Source organism: Desmodus rotundus, chromosome 7, assembly GCF_022682495.2.
Source record: "Desmodus rotundus isolate HL8 chromosome 7, HLdesRot8A.1, whole genome shotgun sequence".
Lineage (NCBI taxonomy): Eukaryota > Metazoa > Chordata > Mammalia > Chiroptera > Phyllostomidae > Desmodus > Desmodus rotundus.
Genome location: NC_071393.1, coordinates 83,540,873 through 83,562,371, shown reverse-complemented (window position 1 = coordinate 83,562,371; position 21,499 = coordinate 83,540,873). Strand labels below are relative to the sequence as shown.

The 21,499-nt window shown below is 38.7% G+C and overlaps 1 protein-coding gene across 1 annotated transcript in view; it reads right to left on the bottom strand.

Annotated features, from left to right (window-relative positions):
- Positions 1 to 21,499, bottom strand: part of TMOD3 (tropomodulin 3) — a 64,975-nt gene that overhangs the window by 23,843 nt on the left and 19,633 nt on the right. The window contains exons 2-3 of the mRNA XM_024567721.4: positions 16,154 to 16,347; positions 11,440 to 11,596 (exon numbers count right to left, since the gene is read on the bottom strand). Of these exons, the coding sequence (XP_024423489.1) occupies positions 11,440 to 11,596; positions 16,154 to 16,279 (283 nt within the window). The 5' untranslated portion in view covers positions 16,280 to 16,347. The remainder of the gene's footprint in view (positions 1 to 11,439; positions 11,597 to 16,153; positions 16,348 to 21,499) is intronic.

Sequence of the window (21,499 nt, the reverse complement as noted above, 5' to 3'; positions counted from 1 at the left end):
GGGGCTCTCCCCAAATTAACTGATAGACTCCAACAAACCCTTAACATATCTTAGCTGACTATCTGCATAAAGTGACAAGTGATGAACAATTCATGTGGAAATCCAAGGTACCAAGAACAAAGTTGAAGAATTCATACTTTCCAGTTCCAAAACTTAATAAAGCTACTGTAATCAAGGCAGTGTATGGTGCATAAGGAAAGACATTTAGATCAATGAAAAAGAATTGAGAGCCCAGAAGTAAACTGTTATATTTATGGTCAACTGAATTTCTACAAGGGTACCAACACAGTTCAATTGAGAAAGAACTGTCTTTTCAACAAATGGTGCTGGGACAACTGGGTAGCTACATGCAAAAGAATGAAGTTGGATCCCTGTATCTCACACCATATAAAACTTTAATTCAAAATTGATTACAGACCTAAATTTAAAAGTTTAAACTGTAACACTTTTAGAAAATAACATAAGAGTAAATCTCCATAACCTTGAGTTAGGCAATAGTTTTTTAGATATAACAACAAAAGCACAAGCAACAAAAGAAAAAGTAGATAAATTGGACTATATAGAAATTAAAAACTTTTGTGGAACAAATGTTACCATCAAAAGAGTGAATTAACACTCTGGCTGGTGTGGCTCAGTGGATTGAGTGCCGGACTGCAAACCAAAGGGTCGCTGGTTTGATTCCCAGTCAGAGCACAAGCCTGGGTTCTGGGCCAGGTCCCCAGGAGGGGGGTACTCGAGAGGCAACTACACATTGATGTTTCTCTCCCTCTTTCTTCCTCCTTTCCCCTCTGTCTAAAAATAAATAAATAAAATCTAAAGAAAAAGAAAAAGAAAAAGTGAAGAAGCAACCTACAAAATGGGAAAAATTTTTTTCAAATCATATATCTTATAAGTAACATATCTAGAATATATAAAAAATGTTTATTGATAATAAATCAAATGCTGATTGACAAATGCAAATCAATAATAAAAAGACAAACCAATTTAAAAATGGGCAAAGGAACTGAAGAAACATTTATCCAAAGACTCAGCTGTCTAACAGCACATAAAAAATGTTCAATATCATTAGTTCTTAGGGAAATGAAAATCAAAACCACAATGCACTATCACTTCACACCTACCAAAATAGCGATAATCAAAAAGGCAGACAAGCGCTGATGTGGATGTGGAAAAACTGGAACCCTAATACACTGATGGTGGGAATATAAAATGGTGCAGCCACTATGGAAAACAGACAGGCAGTTCTTTAAATTGTTAAACATAGTTACCATGTGATCCAGCACTGCCACTTGTAGATATATACCCAAGAAATAAAAACGTGTCTACACAACAACTTGTACACAAATGTTCATAGCAGCATTATTCACAATAATTAAAAGGAATCAACAATCTAAATGTCCATCACTGACGAAAGAGAGACAGAATGTGGTATATCCATACAATGAAATATTACTCATCCATAAAAAGGTAGGAAGCATTGATACATGCTATAACCTGTATGAAACTCCAAACATGCTAAGTGAAAGAAGCCAATCATAAATACCTACTATATGATTCCATTTATGTGAAATTTCCAGAGTAGGCAAATTTATAGAGACAAAAAGGAGATCAGTGATTTCTTAGAACTAGAGATTAGAGCGAGGAATGGAGGTTAACTGCTAACAGGGTTGTTTTTTGGGATGATAAAAATGTTCTAAATTGAAGACTGTGGTGATAGGTGCACAACTCTAAGGATGTACGGACCACCACTGAATTGTACACTTCAAGGGGATAACTTTTATGATGTGGATTGCATTTTAATAACGATGTTAAAAAAAAAACAAAGAAAACACCACCATGGAGCCAATATATTAAACTTGGATTTGTTTTGGTTGTCTTAAGTAAATTCGTGTTTGGACCCCTAAAATGCAAAGAGGAAATAAAAAGATAATTCTCTGAGACAACATTCAGCCATACAGGGTGTTTGTATTTCTTAGTCAAAATCAGCAGTTTCCTGAGAAAGACACAATTAGCAAACTGTTGGATTGAACCCATGTAACAGAAAACACTTTTCTAAACATGTGTTCATTTAAATCAGTCTTATATTAATTAGATTTAAGTTAAAAATCTTAATTACTATGAAACATTGATGAATAGATCTTTCTAATGGTTAATTTGATTTCTGCTCTCAGGGTCTTATAGGGTGCATGAAATGTTGGGCTACTTCTTAGCCGTGGAGGTATTATGTACAGTGTGCCTGTGTTTTTGCAAAGGGCAGGAAAATGGGCAAATCTGATACTGCTTTTATTCAAAATCATCTATTAACACAATTATTAGTATTCCATTTTATTAAGATATTGCATCTGATGTTTTTTCAAATTATGGATTATTCTTTACAGAAATCTCAATTTCACTGTGATAACATGATTTAACATATATAAGGGAACTGGTATATAGTAAACATAATAGACACGTTAATTCTTTATTATTATTTCCCCTGGAATTCCTTGCATGTTTGTGTGGGGGGGGGTGAGGGAGAGAGACAGAGAGAGAGACAGAGAGAGAGAGAGAGTTCCAAAACAAACTAGCAACCCAGGAGGACTGAAAATCAGACCCTACCAACTATCTATAATAGCAGTTCTTAAACTCAGGGAGTGAGGATTGGCCAGGCATGGATATTCTTGAAAAAGCTCTTTTATGGTTCTGATTCTTACCTACTCAGGTTGATAAGCACTTACTGGTATAATAGCTCTAAAAATGATTAGGATGAGCCCTGGCTGGTGTGGCTCAGTGGTTGAGCACCAGCCTGCAAGTCAAAGGGTCGCCAGTTTGATTCCCAGTCTAGGGCACAGGCCTGAGTTGTGGGCTGGGTCCCCAGTGGGGCGTGTGGGAGGCAACCACACGTTGATGTTTCTCTCCCTCTTTGTCTCTCCATTCCCCTCTCTAAAAAAATAAATAAAATCTTAAAAAAAAAAGATTAGGATGAGTTATCCTGTATTGATCTAATTTTACTTTTCCTCTCCTTGAAATTTGATCAAAACCCTTAACTATTTGTATAGTTAACTATACCCTTAACTATATTTGTATTTATTTGAAAATAACACAATGTCTGAGAAAATACTTTTATTCTTCAGCAGACAGCATACTATTTAAATGACTTCAATTTCCTTATTTAGGAAAATCCCTAACACTGGATTTTTAAAAAAAGATTTTATTTATTTATTTTTAGAGAGGGGGAGGGAGAAAGAGAGGGCGATAAACACTGGCCTGCAAACCAGGCGTGCACCCCAAATGGGAAGTGAACCCACGACCTTTCAGCTTGCAGGCAAGCACTTAATCCACTGAGCCACACCAGGCAGGGCTAACTCTGGATTTTTTTACACTGAAATTACAGTTCTTTACATTGCAGCAAAATATGAGAATAAACAATGACTAGATCAGAAAAAAATCTCTGACAAATATGAATGACATGTTTCGCCCCACCAAGGAAACAAGACAAACAAAAATAGGGCTATGACTCTTGGTTGCTAAAAATGTTAAAATAGTTCAGTAATGTTTCTGCAACTATAAAATGGCAGCTAAGGAAACAGAAGGAACCAAGATAAGAATTCATATAATAACTTAAATGTATGGCATTCATCCAAACCCGTGTCTGTGCCAAGAGGGGAGGGGAAAGGAATATCTTGCCAAGATCCTAATCATTGTTCCAAAATCAGTAAGAGATATTACGTACTGTGCTAACTTTATTGCCAGGACTTTTCTTCACTAGTTCTTACCGCTTTTGCTTCGATTTCAGGTTATAGCTATTACAATGTTAAGAATATCTTAAGTCATAGCTCCCATCCTTGCTGAGTACATAAAGTATAAAAACTAAAACAGAGACAGCTCTCCGTTATTTCATTCGTACAGAGGTGAAAGGCCCTAATTTTAAGGTTTGTGTATTTATAAGCTACCTTGTTGTTCCAGGGAAGATTCAAGGCAAGTAGGCCACTATAATCGTCACAGTGGACCTTGGGATACACCTTTTGACAGGAAGCACACAAACCTCAAGTTAACCAAACTAAAGGATGACGGGCAGATCCTGGAAAGGCATCTGTTGACCCAACAACACCTATGACACCTGCTCAATACTGCAATATGATCATCAATAAATATTCCACAAATGTTTACAGAGTTTGTGTATACTAGATGATGAGCTAGAAAAACACCATAAGGAATAAAACAAGAGATCCTTTCCTTTGGGGATCTATAATCTAGTTGGGGATATAGACTATCTCTAGTACATGGTTCTGGAGACGACTTCTGGCCAAGATGCAGTATTAGGGACAGGATTTACCCACGACTAAACCAACCCAAAAATACACTAAATATGTGAACATTAGCAAGACACTGATCACCAGGCAACCAAGGACAGTGATCCCCAAGAGATGAGAAATAAAGTGAGCCCGATCACTGCCCAGCTCACTGTGGCCCAGGGCACAGGGACGCAGGCAGAGTCTGGGGAACTCGTGAACTGAGAGACAGAGCTGGGGTCCAGAAAGACCAAGGGAGCCAGCACTTGCAGGACAGAGCACCAGACAGGGGAGAGTTACACAGAGAGTGAGCTCTGCAGACCTGCCGAGGACTACCTCTTAGTATTCAGCAGAGTAATGATCATAGGGAAAAAAAAATACCGCCCCCCCCCCCAAATATTCGAGGTAATAGTGCCTGGGCTCATACAAGGCTGGGAATAGAACCAGCCAAACTGGAAAATCTCATAACTGACAGGACACTGGGTTGAAAACTCAGAAGGGTCTTGCCTCAGCACCAGAGAACAATGAGCCCTAGACTGAATAATGCTCCAGTCCTGTCTACGAAGTCTTAAAAGCAAGACCCCAAAGGATCATCAAACTGTTTCCCACAATGACGCTCAAGAATATGCACAGGAAAACCAAAATATTCAGCACCCAACAAGTTAAAATTTATGTGTGGTATCCAATAAAATTTATCAGCATGCAAAGAAGCAGGGAAATTTGATCCACAAGAAAAAAAATCAATCTATCAAAACTGATTAGCAATGACAGATGATAAAATTAGCAAGTAGGGGTATTAAAAGTTATTATATTTCATATGTTCAAGAGTTAAGTAGAGACGTGATATATACAATAAAAGGAAAAGGAACAAAGCACTGATGGGACAGAGAAGACATGCAATACTATGCTAACACTAATCAACAGAAAGCAAGGTTAGTTAATATATTAATATCAGACAGTGTAGATTTCAGAGTAAAGAGTGTTACCAGGGATAGAGAGGGTCATATCATAATAACAAAATGGGCAATTCATCCAGAGGACCTAACAACCTTAAGTTAAAAATTAAAAAAAAATCCTAACAGAGCCCCATGGTATATGATTCTGGAACAATTAAAGGCCATATTCTATGGTATATGAATTACATACAGACATGTTGGAGGGAAAAGAATATCCAGAGTGGGTATGGTTATCCAGGGAAAGCTTCCCATAAAACAAGCTCTTACCATATTTTGCTGTGTATACTGTGCACCCACATTTTTGCGCGCATATATACGGGATTATTATACCCACGGTATGTATTCATTATACCCATGTATAATGTGCATCCTTATTTTTCCCTCAAAAACTTGGGCAAAAAAGTATACATTATACACAGCAAAATACGGTAACATGAGTGATGAAAAACCTATCTGGCTAACTTCTTATCCCTAAAGATTAATGAGTGAATCATTCAAAGACACAATGAGCAGTCTGAAAAGGAAATGCCAGCATCTGCATGACTCATTTAAGCAGCCCATTTCAAATATTAGCGTCAGTGCCTGGGAAGACCAATGTTTAGACGTATTTAAGGGACATTTAGAACTCATAAGCTGTGAGTACAAAGTAAGAGCCAGTCTTTACCCTGAACCTAGTGGAAACAATTGCCCACTGGCAGTCACATAATCCTGTTGATTTGGAAAGGTGACAACCGCCATGTTTCTGGTCCACTATGGGGTCAGACCTGACTTTCCTCCAAAGAAATCATGTACTCAGCAAGGTGAAGAAAGCCTCTTTTAGAAAAGAGTGACTGCAGTAATTTTTTTTTGGAAAGCTAAGGTAACTGTAAATAAATAACTTGAAAAGTATATGGGAAATCCTTAGTTGAAGGCAATCTGGTTCAATTCACCTTTAGTAAGCAGGGTGGGGCATATGAAATTCGTGAGAAGGAAACCCAAAGGCATTCCTTTCTTAGGGAGGAGAAAGGAAAACAATGCAAAGCGTAGATGGCTCTACCCCAGAGGCCAACAGGGAGGGAGGGCCCTTGTGCTATGCAAGGAAGGGAGGAGCCCAACCTGGTGAGCCAAAGAAGCGCAAGTGGAATTGGCTGGCACACCCACACGTGCAGTGTGCAAGACACAGCACAGTCCCTCCATGAACTCAGGGACACCCAGGAAAAAGTCTTAGTCTAAGTAAGGGTAAAGTGTGCTGTTAGAAATGGGCAGGGGGACTCCTGGCAAAGCGAAGCAAAGCAAGTCAGTGCAAAACAGTAAAGACTTGGGCAAATTATTTCTCCAGGTGTCAAAATCATGGCAAGTGTCTTATGCCTCATCCATCCTGGAGACAGAATACTAAAGACATGTAAAAATATAATGGGAAATAATAATCTGTGCATTTTTGCCATTCTTGGGAATGAGAAAAGAGCTGGATGCATCCATCCTCCCCTTCACCCTGTCTCGCTCAATGCTTCAGTTACAAATTGTGTAAAATTTCAAGGAGAAAGAGGTGAAAAGCTTCCCAACATTTTAATATTATATCTTCAAGTAAAAGGAACATATATTTGAATTGTTACTGTTTTAATCTTCTCAACCCTTTGGTTTCTTTGAATATAACAGTCTCATAGAAAAGACATTTCCTTTGAACTTTGTCGAGATTACTTGACACCCTGATACCATTCCCACCCTGAGCTTGTTAGACTTAGATGAACAGATGTATATTATGGATTCTACCATAAATAATGCATTTTAAAACTATCCTTAAAACATCTCTTGTCAGCTGTGCCTTACTAGCTGCCTAATACTTTTTTTTTTCTGTCAGTAAAACTACACTATTAAAAGCAGAACATTTGCTGGTGTAGGTAGGACAAGCTATTCCCCCAAATGCATTGAAGATATAATGCCTTGAACTTCACTTAGATTAATCTCTCCTTAGAAGTTGACATTCACTTTCAATTCTGTAAAATATACAATTATAAACAATTATTTCACAAATCACAAAATGAAATTACTAATTTATCTATATGTAACAGCACTCAAGTGTCCTTAGTATATCAGGTCTTTTAAAAACATTTTGAGATGATCTAGAAAGACAAAATTTGGTACAAGTAATATATTTTGCCATGTATAAAGCGCACCCCACATTTGTGGACCAAGCTTTCAGGAAAAAAAATCTTTCATTTAAAACTTTTAATTCAATTATTTATTTATATTTAGAAACAAAACGTGATTGCATTCCATTATTGTATTATCCATATTTTGCATACAGATATCGTTATTACTTTCTAGAGTTACACTTTTAATGCATAAGCATAAATAAAAGAATAAAAAACATTTATATAGATATGGAATTAGTACTACCCATGTATAATGTGCATCCTTATTTTTCCCTCAAAAATTTGGGCAAAAAGTACACATTATACACGGTAAAACTACAGTATATAGTTTTTGTTTGTGGTCAAAATGAAAAATCCTAACCTATCCAATTTTCAGTTTTATGGGGATTCCCTCTGTCATGCCAGTTCTATGTCATTTTAGCTCCAGAAAGAGGGTGTGCCTTAAAATGAAAGAATAACAAATATAATCAACTGTCATTCAACTGGTCTCAGAACATGAGAAAGTTGACTTGAATAATCAGATAGCTACTTCTTTAGCGTTTTCCAATTTTTTTCTTTTAAAAAACACTAAGTAGTCATCTGATTGACTTTTAAAAGTAATTTACAGGGTCCTTATGTGATTTTGGAAGACGTTCAAGGAACTGAGTGGCATCGCTGTAACATTCCCTGGCACAGAAAGCTAATACAGCCATCGAATACTGAAACTCTGGGAGCAGCCATCTTGGTATGAAAAACAAGAAACCAATGGCACATTTTACAATTCTAACCAGGCAAGTACACCGAAACAATACAATGCCTCTGCTTTCTTAAGAGAGAAAGGCTTGCCAACTGCTTTATGAGGAATGAAGAACCTCTACTACCTGGGAAGGCACCCTCAATCGGCAAGTCTATCTCCTGTGAGATAAGCGGTTAAGTAAAAACTTGGGACTTGACCTAGGTGTTCGGGGTAAGGGGTCATGGAGCCTTCTGGATTTTCAGAGCTAAGGAGGGAATTCACATCTAGTTTGACTGGGATATTTGCTAATAACACAGACGAATTATTCTGAGGATCTTCTAGAATGTGATCAAGATCTTGGGAATAAGACCCAAGGAAAGGAGGGCTCTTAGTGACTAATGGTAACCAAGGCTAACTAATTTAAGGATGAGTGCCTAGGGTGAATTCGAGAAGATTAGAGCTGGCTTTTAGCTATGTTTCAAAGGAGAGTTCTACAACCAAAGTTCCCAATGTGGAAGATGAATTTGTCCTTCTTCGGCAGGTCTACAGCACTGTAACATGGCTTTTAGTAAGTCTAGACCCCACCCAGTCTACGGTGGTGGGGTATTTGTTTCGATCAGATGCACTGCTTTTGAAACTCAAAAACTCATCTCTCTGGTTCTGGACAACTCCTCTAAGACAGAATGGAAATCTCTGTCTGGTTATGACATCACCATATGATCTTTTACAACGATTATACTGTAAATGATCTTTACAGTTATTTCACTGTACCTTTTAACAAATTTAGTTCTCACAAAAACTTTATAAAGTAGGCAAGGGAGATCCCCTGAATGTATGATTTCATTTACATGAATTTCTCACCAGGCATAACTGATCTATCATATTAGAAGCTGTAAGGGTGGTCACCTTCGAGAAGAAGAAACAAGAGACTGGAGTAAGCATAAAGGGATCTTTTAGAGATGCTGATACTGCCTTGTGAGTATACAGGTGTGTTCACTACCGAACTCGTGAATCTGCATCCTTCTGTGCATATTCTATAACTCGTTATAATTCAATAAAATGTTCATTATTTTAAAAATGCCCTGGTCTTAATCGCCACATCATAGCTGCCCAGAAATAGTATTTAACAGACAAGTATAGCTATAAATAGCAGTAAAAACAGTGAATGTATAAAGAAAAACACTACTGATTGTGAATGCAAAATTACTTGCTTTTTATTTCAACTAACTCCATTTATCTCTTTCAGGTTTTAGATGGCTAAAACCTGAAGTGAGAAAGAAGGAAACAAAAACAATCATTCTACAGTTAAGGATATCCCTATTGTCACCCACATTCCTCAACTCTGTAATTTCTCAACTCTGATATTTTCTTATTTTCTACAATTCTTCTCTACCTCCTCTAATCCTCCAAGATCCTTTCCTAGGTAACGGGGTTATGAAACAAGAGCATAGTGGGAAGCTTCCTGGGTCAAATGAATTTCTTTCTTTTAGGACAAATGCATTTCTTTCACATCTCTTATTTTTTCTTCTTGTCCTCAAGTGCCATATTTTTTTTCCTGCAATCTCATTTTCTCACATTTCCCCCTCTGTTTCTATCTCCATTCTTCTTCCTAAGTGTAACCCGAGAGTCTATCTGAAACACACATAGTAGTAAAAAGTAATCAACTAATACTTATCATAAATTTACGTTCTATATAAACAAATTAAAATTATAAGTAGTGTCATAGGTATGGCTGGCTGTGCAGATGAAAATATAGCTAGCAGTCTTTTTATGACAAATACAAAAGAACTGATGTTTTTGCATAGTTTCTCCACACTTCAAAACTTTGTACTGATTTTCAAATCCTTTTCTGGCCCCAAACACCTGAGGAGCATGACGTTACCACCTGTAACAGATGGTTAATTTTATGTGCTAATATGGCTGAGCATGGTGTCCAGATATGGTCAAATATTGTTTGTTTCTATGAAGGTGTTTTTGGATGAAATTAATATTTAAGTCTTGAATTTCAAGTAAAGCTATAATGTGGTGGGCCTCATCCAATCAGCTAAAGGCCTTAATAGCACAAAGACTCATCTCCTCTGAGCAAGAAGGAATTCTGCCAGCAGACAGTCTTTGGACTCAAACTGCTACTCTTCCCAGGGTCTCCAGCCCACTGGCCTATCCTACAGATGTTAGACTTACTAAGCCTCCACAATCACGTAAGCTGATCCCTTAAAATAACTCTCTCCCTCTCTAGCTTTACACTTATATTTGCACACACACCCTTTTGGTTTTGTTTCTCTGGAGAACCATGACTAGTGCCAAGTAGCTAAGGGAGTGATTCTCAACTAGAAATGGGGAGTGGGGGTCTACAGAAAGAGCAGAGGGATTGGGTATAAGAGATAATTTTTAAAAGGACTGATGCAGACCTTGTGAACACCTACTCAAAAGTTATTTACTAGTCTTCCTCTACTACAGAGGCTGGAATGCTCAAATAAAATTTTAGGCTTCCCTTACAGCTAAGGGGTAGCCATGTGGCAGAATTGTGGCCAAATTCTTGAGAAGAGCTTCCTTTGCAAATATAAAGCTAACGCCTCATTATGAGAAAGCACTGTGTTCTAATCATGATTCCTGCCCAGACCACCAAGTAGTCAGATGTGAAAACAGTGCTTGAAAGAGCTGATCTTTAGCTCTACGACTGCTCCCTCCACTCCCCAGTGCCCCTGCGCGGTATCCTAAATAAGAGCGCAAGCAGAATCTGGCTTCCCAGGCCCACCTGTACTGAAAGCTGAAAAACTTGACCCATGTCATGTTAAGTGTTGCTTTTAAAAACAGAGCGGCACTCAGGCTCTCCTGCAACTACCTAAAGTCAAAACCTGCAATGGGAGGGAGCTGGACTGGCAAAGTTTTCTGAAAATAGTGATTACAAAGTCTTGACAATTATGACTATAAATTACTAAGGAAGGCTACAGAATACCCTCTATAAAAGGTCTTTGAAAAGAGGGCCTGAATTATTTGACGGCATTCCACCGTAAAGACAGAAGTTAGACGAGAACAGCACTTCCATGCCATTTCCATTGTATGATTTACTACTGATTTAAAAATTTTACCTCAGTACACTTTCAGTATCTGTCACAACAGAGTACTAAAGTGTGTTATATAAGGTCGCTGTGTAATAAAACCTAGCAATAATTCAGAAGGAACTTACTGGCTGAGTTGATGAAAAACATAAATAAAATGCCCAAATTACCTAATAATTTAAGTCAACACCATCATTCTTTAAGGCTATCAACGATATACTTCCACAAATATTCTTTTCTCCAGACCTTTCTAAAAAAAGAAAAATCAAGTGCTAGTAAATAATGATTTCGAAATTCTGTGTTTACCTTTTTTTTCCCCAGTGTAGGGCACATAGTCTTCGCGGTCCTTGTACTCCAAAGCCTCCTTCTCCAGATAGGACAGAAGGCGCTCTCTGTCAAACGGCCCCGTGGCGGGCTTCGAGGTCTGGTTCTTCTGCCGGAACCCCGCAGGCAGAAGGGCATTCTGCCGAAGAGAACGAGTCAACCATATGACCACCGAGAACGCCAATGCTATATGCTTACGTACATTACTCAGATAAGGAAGAATTATAGATTAGAATGTGACGCAGGCATTAAACACTTCACTACAGGACATACGGCTGCAATGTGAAGTGTTCCAAAGTTCTTTTTTTTTTCTTTAATTAGGTAGTATTCACTTATGTTACTACTGAAATAGGTGCAAATACATTTCTTTAGATAATACTCTTCTACTAGCAGAACACCCTTTTACTTTTAAAATGTCCTGGAATGGTAATAAAAAATAGTTTTTTAATGCTTAATAACAGTAATTCCATTACAAAAGGATGTTAAGTGACTATACATATCATAGTCCTCACAATGACTTTTATTTCAGTGTGAAGACTTTCTTATGATAAAAACACGTACACCACACAGCAGGGCACAGGAGATTAAACACAACGTGAAAGCGTCAACTCTACGTGTATGTATGTGCGTGTGTATAACCACTAGGATGTACTTGCAGCAACCACTGCGCATAAGTTATGTCCCTGGGCTTCCCATGGCTACAGTCCTTCTGAGAGCAGGGACTGAGCATGGAGGAGGGGGTGATGATGGATTAAAGTTGTCTCCTGTAGCCTCTGCTTGGAATTCTCACTGAGTCCAGGAATAGTAAACGGTGACTAGACAACGGGAGCTCCATCCTTCTGCTTGTCAGAAGTCAAAGAGGTGACCTTGCCTTGTCTCCCTATTCCTGGGGTATTCCTTTGCTTTGAAAATGGGAGGAAGCCAAAAGTCACATCAAAGAGCCAACCCTGTTTCGCAACACCTCTCAATATTGGCAATGAGACTGTGTCTTACGGCTGTTATGAAGGGTGATCTTACATGGATAATGATAATAACAAATATTCATTTTATAACTAGAAAATACAGCACTTCAACTTTGGCCATTTGCTGAGATCCATCAAGTTTTCACACAGTTCACCGTTGTGTTCTCCTCATGTAATGGTGTGCATTACACAGAAAGCTCACCTACAAAGGTGAAACACAAAGGAAGTCTGTTCCCACCCCACACCAAGTATGTTTTTGTACCAAAAACTGTCTATGGGAACATACAAAAGAAAGACGAGGTTTCTAGCTTCAGACTTTGAAATCAAGACGAGCTTCACAGGAAGAATCAATTTCCAACCAACCATCAAGTGCTATCCATTTTTACTTCCTAAAAAATATCACTGGTCTGTTTAATTTTCTCCATTTCCAATAATACCACTACTTTGGTCTAAACTACAATCCAAGCTGGGAAGGAGTATCACATTAGCCTCCCACTGGTTTCTCAGAATCAGTTCCGGAAACTCATCATCCGTCCCTCCCACCCCACTGGGTTATCCTAACCTTATCCCACACCCTCTCTGATCTTGCCACACTAGACCTTGTTCCCCCCCTACACTGGCCATGTACTTCCTTCTACCACAAGGTCTTCCCCAGAATGCCCTGTCCATCCTTATTTGCTACCCGTTTTTCAGACCGCAGATCCATTCCCCCCAAAGGAAGATTTTCCCAGCTTCCCATTATATGCTCTTATATCAGTATGGCATGATTATTTGATTAATGCTAACTCCCCCCACTCCTACAGCCTGCATCCGGAGGGCAAAGTCCACATTTGTTTTGCTCACTCATATCCCTAAGCCTCGAGCAGTACCTAGTATCTATAGGCTGCATCCCTCCCACCCAAATATTTATTGAGTAACGAGTTGAGAATACTTTGAAAGAAAATTGCTCATTAAGACAAATTAATAAAAGTTATTTCCTTTAGGCCATCAAAAAGGCATTCATGTACATACTGCTATTTCATGGTGGTAGGGATAAGAGTGGCTTTATTCCACCCACCCACTGAAGTCCGTATGAAATTTACACTTTAAATCGATATGTCAGCTGGAATTCTGGCTCCTTAAATACAATCTTAGACCACAAAATAAATGATAGCTAACTGGCTTTCGAGGCTATAAATCCATGAAAAGCTTTATTAGAAGTATACTTTAAGTTAATGGATCATAATTCCTTTTTTAAAAACTAAAAATATCATTAACAAGACTGCCACCAAACATTACACAGCCTTCCAAAATATAACAAGGCACCATACCTAACCTTATTCTTTCTTCTCTTGTTTACCTTCTGAGACTTTGTAAGTTACAGTGGTGTTTCTCTGGCTGAAGTAACTGCTAGGGCCTTTGACCTCTTCTTTTCTTACCTGGTCCTTAATGGCACTCTTCCCAAACATGTCACCCAACAAGTGGCATGCTGTCAATAAACATCACTGCTCCTCTAGTTTCAACTAACAGTATTTGAGGCTGGGGGAGTTGCAACTAGGGTTGGGGGATTTATAAAATATATACAGAGATTAGAACTCAAGTCTTCCCATACAAAAAGCAGGCCATGTATTTGCAAATAAGAAAATCTAAACCATCAGCTTTTAGACACACAGCATAGAAGGTGAGTTAAAGGGGACTCACTTAGTTTAACAGACCACTAGACTTTGCTAGGGATCAATCAGACAGTGAGGAACCCAGTACCAATTCTTTTGCTAAATGTAATAACTGAGGCAAGTCACTTAACTTGTTTTCCATCGGTAAACAGAGGGCAAGTTCTAGATCAATGTTTCTCCACCAGTGGTAGTTTCATCCCCCAGGGGACAGCTGGCAATGTCTGGAAACATTTTTGGTTGTCACAATATAATCATGTTTTTTATTTTATGAAGCTGTGACATCTTGGGGCCTTGCTAACCCTGAAACGCCTGCACCCTCCTGAGCTGGCTAATTTCTAAGAGTCATGTGCCTATCATGTGAAAACCAACCAATCCAGAGCCCATACCCCCAGCATCTCTATCTCCCATACACCAAACCAGTATTTCCCTGCCCCAAATCACCCACGGCCAGGTACTGAACAACTAGAGATAACTCTTGTAGCCCAGCGCCCACTGAATTTATTCAAACCACTCAGTCCTAAACCTGCTCAAACTCTGCCTACCCTGCCTGCCCCACCCACCATTACTTCTCCTATAAACCACAATAAAGGTTCACGGTCATGCTTGTTCCTAGCTCCTAACCAACCTGGGCGCTGCCCCATGTGGCCCTGCATGGCTTAGTGTGACTCCTGCTATTGGGAATTGTAAGGAATAAACTCTTGCTTTTAAAACAAACAATACTTAAAGTATTTTATTTTAAAAAATTGTTTTATTTTATAAAGCATTTCTTTTTTAAATCTTTTTTATTGTTATTCTACTGTAATAAACTCTTCTTGCAAGGCAGTTGTCTCCCTGTCTATCATCTTACCACACACCTGATTAGAACAAAATTCCAGGTGCATTTTAAAGCAGAGGGGGTATGCGATTGGCTTGTACAGGGTGAGTAGAGGCCAGGGATGCTGCTAAACATCCTACAATGTACTGGACAGCTTCCAAAGTAAGAATTATCCAGTCCCAAATGTCAAGAGTGCTAAGGTTGAGAAACTCTGAGCTAGACGAACTCTTTGGTCCCTACCATTTGATTCAAATAGATCTACCAGGCTGAACTGCATGTAGAAGACAATGCTGAGACATGATCCAAACAGCACTGTTATTCTAAGTATTCCCCCAGATTTACGTGAACTGGGAACTTTTCTTTATAATAGCAATTATGGTTAAGGAATTAGATTTGTGGTACTGATACCTTATCCAAGTGCTAAAGCAATGCTGAGAATAGAACTGTATTCTCAGTAAATATTCAAAAACATCCTAGCAAGAAACAAATTTTAGTAACAAGAACAATTTTATAAAACAAACTCTATTTCAATCCTAAGAGGCACTAAAAATCGATGTGTTAGCATGAAGAAACTTGGTAAAGAAAAGAAGCCTAGTAACTATTACCTTCAGGTGAAGCAGCCATAACCTAGAGTTCTCTCCTCACTGCCTCACCTCTCCCCCAATGCATACCCAGGCATTACAATTCAAGGGTCAAGGGTCTCTAGCCTGTGTCATTTACAAGACAAACAACATCCACTTTGCAAATCAAAACATATATATATATTCAGGTCTGCTCACACGGGCTGCAGTATTGCTGAGAGTCTATTTAGATCTAGTCTACCAATGACCAGAAAATTACTGTTTGGTCAGCATCTTTCAGAAAGGCACTGGTTAGATTCAAAGTCACAAAGAACCTTCCAGAGACACTCTCCACTGCAGCCATCTGGAACAGATAAACTCTGAAGAGGCACAGAAGTTGGCATACATCAAAGAACTAATCTGTTGCATTTTACCAAAAGCCTTCCTCCCTGCCCTGAGAGAAACTATTTCTTACAGGAGAGAAAATTTCAGAAGTTTGAAAATAAGGATGTTGCAGAAAGCAGTTTGGAACAGTCATGTCAGTAAAGATGTGGAGGTAGAAGTAGGGAACTAGAGAGGAGGCAAAAAGTTCATTTGAATAAAGAGGTGCCAATGAAAAGTCCCAGAAAAGCTAACTGCTCAAAGGCAGCTACTTAGTTTCAAAGGGTTTAAAAAATTATTTTGTTTTTCTTCATTAGCAGCACCTACCTCAGGGTCAAGATCATCCAGAACAGTTTCCAGCTGTTTCAGTTCTGTTTCTGATAGCTTTTCAAGGAGCTCATCTTCATCCAGGTCCTTGTACTTTTCTAAGTCCTTCCGGAATGGTAATGCCATTGTTTCCAGTGTCACTGAGCTCTTACTATTCAGTTAAAGTCAGAAGTGATTTCTCCTTTTTCTGAAATCTATGGAGAGAAGAAACAAAAACATTTAAAATACCATCTCTACCCACTTATATCTATTAGTTTAAGTGAAATATAATTTCCACAGGTCATATATTCTTTGACCATGTACCACACGCCACCTTTTTCTATAGATCATTCATTGCTTTTATCTTTTGTCTTTCATTAACAACAAAAATAAACTGGAAAAAAGAGGGGAAGGGGAGAATAAAATTAAAACCCATTAAAATGTCTACTTGATAGAATTTAGATTTTCTGATAACTGAGTTTTGGGGGAAAAAAGTTACAACTTGTGCTAAAATACATTTTTTCCCCATCAATGGCTTTCAAATGAATGCTCCCAAAGTACTTTACTTAAGCACAATATGTTTAAGGTACAACTAGTTGTTTTACTAGAACATTATTTGTGACTCAGTATTAACATAGCGGGTATACTAATGCACTCACCATGGGAGGGGCAGCATCTTGTCATTGGGAAAAAAACATTTTTTGAAACATGCATTAAAAAAAATTTAAAGGAACTTTTATTTTAAAAATATTTATTTATGTTTAGAGAGAGAAGAAGGGAGGGAGATGGAGAGGAGAGAGACATTGATGTGGAGAAATACATTGATTAGTTGCCTCTCACACACCCCCAACTGGGGACCTGGCCTGCAGCAACCCAGGCATGTGCCCTGACTGGGAATCAAACCAGTCACCTTTTCGTTTGTTCGTAGGCGAGCACTCAATCTACAAAGCCATACTACCTGGGGCCTAAAGCAACTTTTAAAGGAAAAAATACAGCATTCTGAAACTGTTCCTGTAAAATATGCAAAACCATGCTGAGCTATGTCATCCACTAATTAGCAAAGTTGGTCAGGAGAATCTGAATATAGAAAAGGACCTTCACCATTTCCTTCCTATGTGGATCTCTCCCAAAGAGCTGTGAGGTGACTTAGTAAGCAACATCCTTCCAGTTACCGCAGGGCTGTTCTATAGGGAAGGGTACTTAAAATAAGTCCCACAAAGAGTGTGAAGGAAAAGTAAAGTACATCTATAAGTCCTAGCCATACATGTGGGTCACTTGTTTCATAAAATGTTCCTTTTGTAAATAAAATACTATTCTCTAGAGTTAGAGATTTGGCACATTTTTTCGTGGCTGCAAAACGCCCAGTACTTCAAAGTTTAGATTTATTTTCTTTATTACCTCCTTCCCCCCATGTTTTCCCAATTAATATTTTAATTAACATATTTTCCTCCTCAAACCAGTAACATTTTATGGATCCTTTTGTGCTTTGATCTCCTAAGAAGAAAGGAAGGTTCATCACAGGGGTCTGTCAGCTAATAACTTGACTAGCAACCACCTGAGTCCAGTAAAAAGCAAATTAACAGAACTGTGCTTATGCAGATGTTAAATGTCAGGCATTCTTGTAATAATTGCTCAAGCCAGGTCTTGATTTCACCTGTTCTACCAGAACCCCAAAGGTTTAGCAGTTATCCTGGATTTTTGCATTAAAAAAATTTATTGTTATTGTTGTCATTACTAAGTTTGGTAAACCTCCACTTTGTACTCCCAACGTTAAGATAGCGAGCTTACTAAGTATCCTGAGAATGTATTTTCTCAATTAAAAATAATAGTCTGGGAGAGGACTACAGGTCAAGATGGCGATGTAGGTAAACATGACTTACCTCCTGGCACAACCACAACAAAATTACAATAAAAATATAGGAAAAATATCACTCAGAAACGTCAGAAATAGAGTTGAATGGAAGTCTGACCACTACGGAATTAAAGAAACCACATCCATCCAGACTGGTAGGAGGGGCAGAGACACAAAACAGTCTGGTCCCACACCCTTAAGTGGTGGATAAAAATTCAGGAGGGGTATCTTCGGAGTGAGGATCCCCAGCCCAGAGTTCCAGTGCCAGGAAGGTAGGTCCCCACAACTTCTGGTTGCAAAAACCAGCAGGGACTGAGTTGGTGGAAAAAACTTCTAGAGTCCCAAGCTGCTCCCCTCAAAGAACCCACACATGGACTCACCTACTCAGAGTCACTCCCTCTGGCTCCAGCTCCAGCTTAAAAGGCACCAGTGTCATACTGGGAGGAATTGAAGTATCTGGCACCAAGGTGAGAGCCAGGGAGAGCTTTCTCCCAAATAGAAAGGAGGGGAGTGGCTATTGTCCCTTTTCTGAGCCCTAGCCCCAGAGAGCCAGAGACCTGGCAGGTGGGCATCATAACTGAGACTCCATCAACCTGGCTAACACTGTTGGCCACGCCCTCGAGATCCTACCTAGCTCATGGGATCACGAAAACTGTTAACTAACTTTTCCATACGAATGGCTGGTCTTGGCTCATGCTTGATAACTTCCTAAATCTTCTCAATAAGAAACAGCTGGCCTCAGTGAGTCCCCATACTCTTGCTAAGTGGACCCAGGCACAGTACTAGCAGCAGCCAGCCTATATTAACAGCTTGGCTTCTCCTGAAAACCTCCAAGCCAAGACAAGGAGCAGCCATCTCAGATTCCTTTATAGCTCAGGCAGCATGGCCCTGGGCAAAACACAGGTGGGGGCTGGCCTTGTCCTGCACTACCTAGAAACCCCCAGAGCCTGCACACCTAGTGGACAACTACGGACCATGTCGGAGCACCACCATCCTGCCCCTACACAGCTGATCTTCCATGAAGGGCAGAGGTTGGTGGTAAGTTGTCACAGCCAATCCTTGAAACTGACTGGCTTGGGTAAATCCCTCCCATTGATCTGCCAACTGCAATCAAGGCGCAACTACAAGAGGAGGATTTACTCAGCCCACAGAAAGGGCACACCTCAAGTACCCAGCTTGGGTGAGAGGGTAGTTTGTGCCATGGACCCTACAGGACACCTACTACATTAGACCACGCTACCAAGACAGGGAGTCATAGCAGCTCTACCTAATACATAGAAACAAATACAGTGAGGCTGTCAAAATTAAGAGACAAAAAAACACGACCCAAATGAAAGAACTGATCAAAACTCTGGTATGAGGTAAACAAAATGGAGATAAGCAATCTATCAGATAAGCAATCTATCAGATGCAGAATTCAAAACAATGGTTATAAGGATTTTTAAGGAACTTAGTGAGAATCTCAACAGCATAAAAAGACCCAATCAGAAACGAAAGATTCACTAATTAAAATAAAGAAAAATTTACAGGGAAACAACAGTAGAGTGGATGAAGCCAAGAATCAAATCAATGATTTGCAGCATAAGCAATCAAAAAACAACCAATCAGAACAAAAAGAAAAAAGAATAAAAAAAAACAAGGACAGGGTAAGCAACCTCTGGGACAACTTCAAGTGTTTCAACATTCACATCATAGGGATGCCAGAAGCAGGAGAGAAAGCAAAAATTTAGAAATCCATTTGAAAAAATAATGAAAGAAAACTTTCCTAATTATGTGAAGGAAATAGCCATGCAAATCCAGGAAGCACAGAAGAGTCCGAACAAGATGGCTGCAAAGAGGCCCACTCCAAGACACATCACAGTTAAAACGGCAAAAGTTAAAGATAAAGAGAGAATCTTAAAAGCAGCAAGAGAAGTTAGTTACCTACAGGGGAGCTCCCATAAGACAGTCAGATGATTTTGCAAAACAATCTTTGCAGGTTAGAAGGGATTAGTGAGAAATACTCAAAGTCATGAAAAGCAGCAACCTACTTCCAAGACTGCTCTACCCAGAAAAGCTATCATTTAGAACTGAAGGGTAGATATGAGCTTCCCAGACAAGAAAAAACTAAAGGAGTTCATCATCACCAAACCATTATTATGTGAAATGCTAAAGGGACTTACTTAAGAAAAAGAAAAAGCTCAAAAATATGAACAATTAAATGGCAATAAATAGCCCTGGCTGGTGTGGCTCTGTGGACTGAGTGCTGGCCTGTGATCCAAAATAAGGCCTGTGTACACACATACATAAATACACAAAATAAGCATTATATATATATATGTGTGTGTGTGTGTGTGTGTGTGTGTGTGTGTGTGTGTGTGTATTTTGAAATGTATACATATACACATGCCACCCAGGTTCAACAGGTAAGAAACATGGCATTCCTTGGAGAGACTAAAATAGTTTACTCTAATAGAGCACTCTTTAACCCAAAGTAAAATCTGTCACACAGAGCATCTTTATATACTACTGCTTAAAAAATAAGACGAACGCCTATGCATTCCCATCTTCAGAAAGAGAACATTACTAGTACCCTCACATTCCCTTGGCCAGTGGCATTTCCATACCCCAAAGTAGCAGCCACTGCACTGAATTTTGAATTACTTACTCTCTGGCTTTCCTCTACGGTTTTGCCTTAAGTGTAGCTATACTTAATAGTTTTAGTTTTACCCCCTCTTTTTTTGCACTGTATATAAATGGGCTCATATAGTATGTATCCTGCTGCGGCTTGCTTTTTTTCACTTAAGATTATTTTGAGTTGATGCCTAAAGCTATACTTCTTTCATTTTCATTTCTATATAGTATTCAGTTAGTATAGTATTCATAGTATACATGAATATATTTGAGGTTTTTGTAGTTTTCCTCCCCTCTATTTTTCTGCTATAAACAATCTTATTACCTATTTCCTGGTATACACATGCAGGAGTTTCTCAAAGTTACTCATATAAGGGTATGCTTATACTCCACTTTACCAGGTAATGTCAAGCTATTTTCAAAGTGGTTATTATACCTACTTACAGTCCTAGAAGATTCAGTACCTGACAATTCAGGTTGTTCATCCTTTGTAATTGATGGTATTAACAGGTTTTTCTTTTTCTTTTGACCTTTCTGGTGAATGTGAAATTTTATTTCACTGTGGTTTTAATTTGCATTTTGCTGGATTATAAGGTGGAGCATCTTTTCCTATGTTCGTTCATTGGCTAATGGTGTTCCTTATTCTGTGAAGAATCTGTTGCCCATTTTTTTATTGCTGTTTACCTTTAAAAAAAACAGATGCTCTTTTATATTCTGGATACTAATCTTCATCAGTTATATATTAAAAAAACCCTTTTTCATTTTCTTTCAACTCTTACTGGGCTTTTTATGAAAATGTTTTTAAGTGATCTTTATTTAATTTTTAAGGAATTGGCTTGGTTTTTTCTTTATGAAGCAGTAGAATGCCATTTCCGATTCATATAATGAAATTTTGCCAAGGG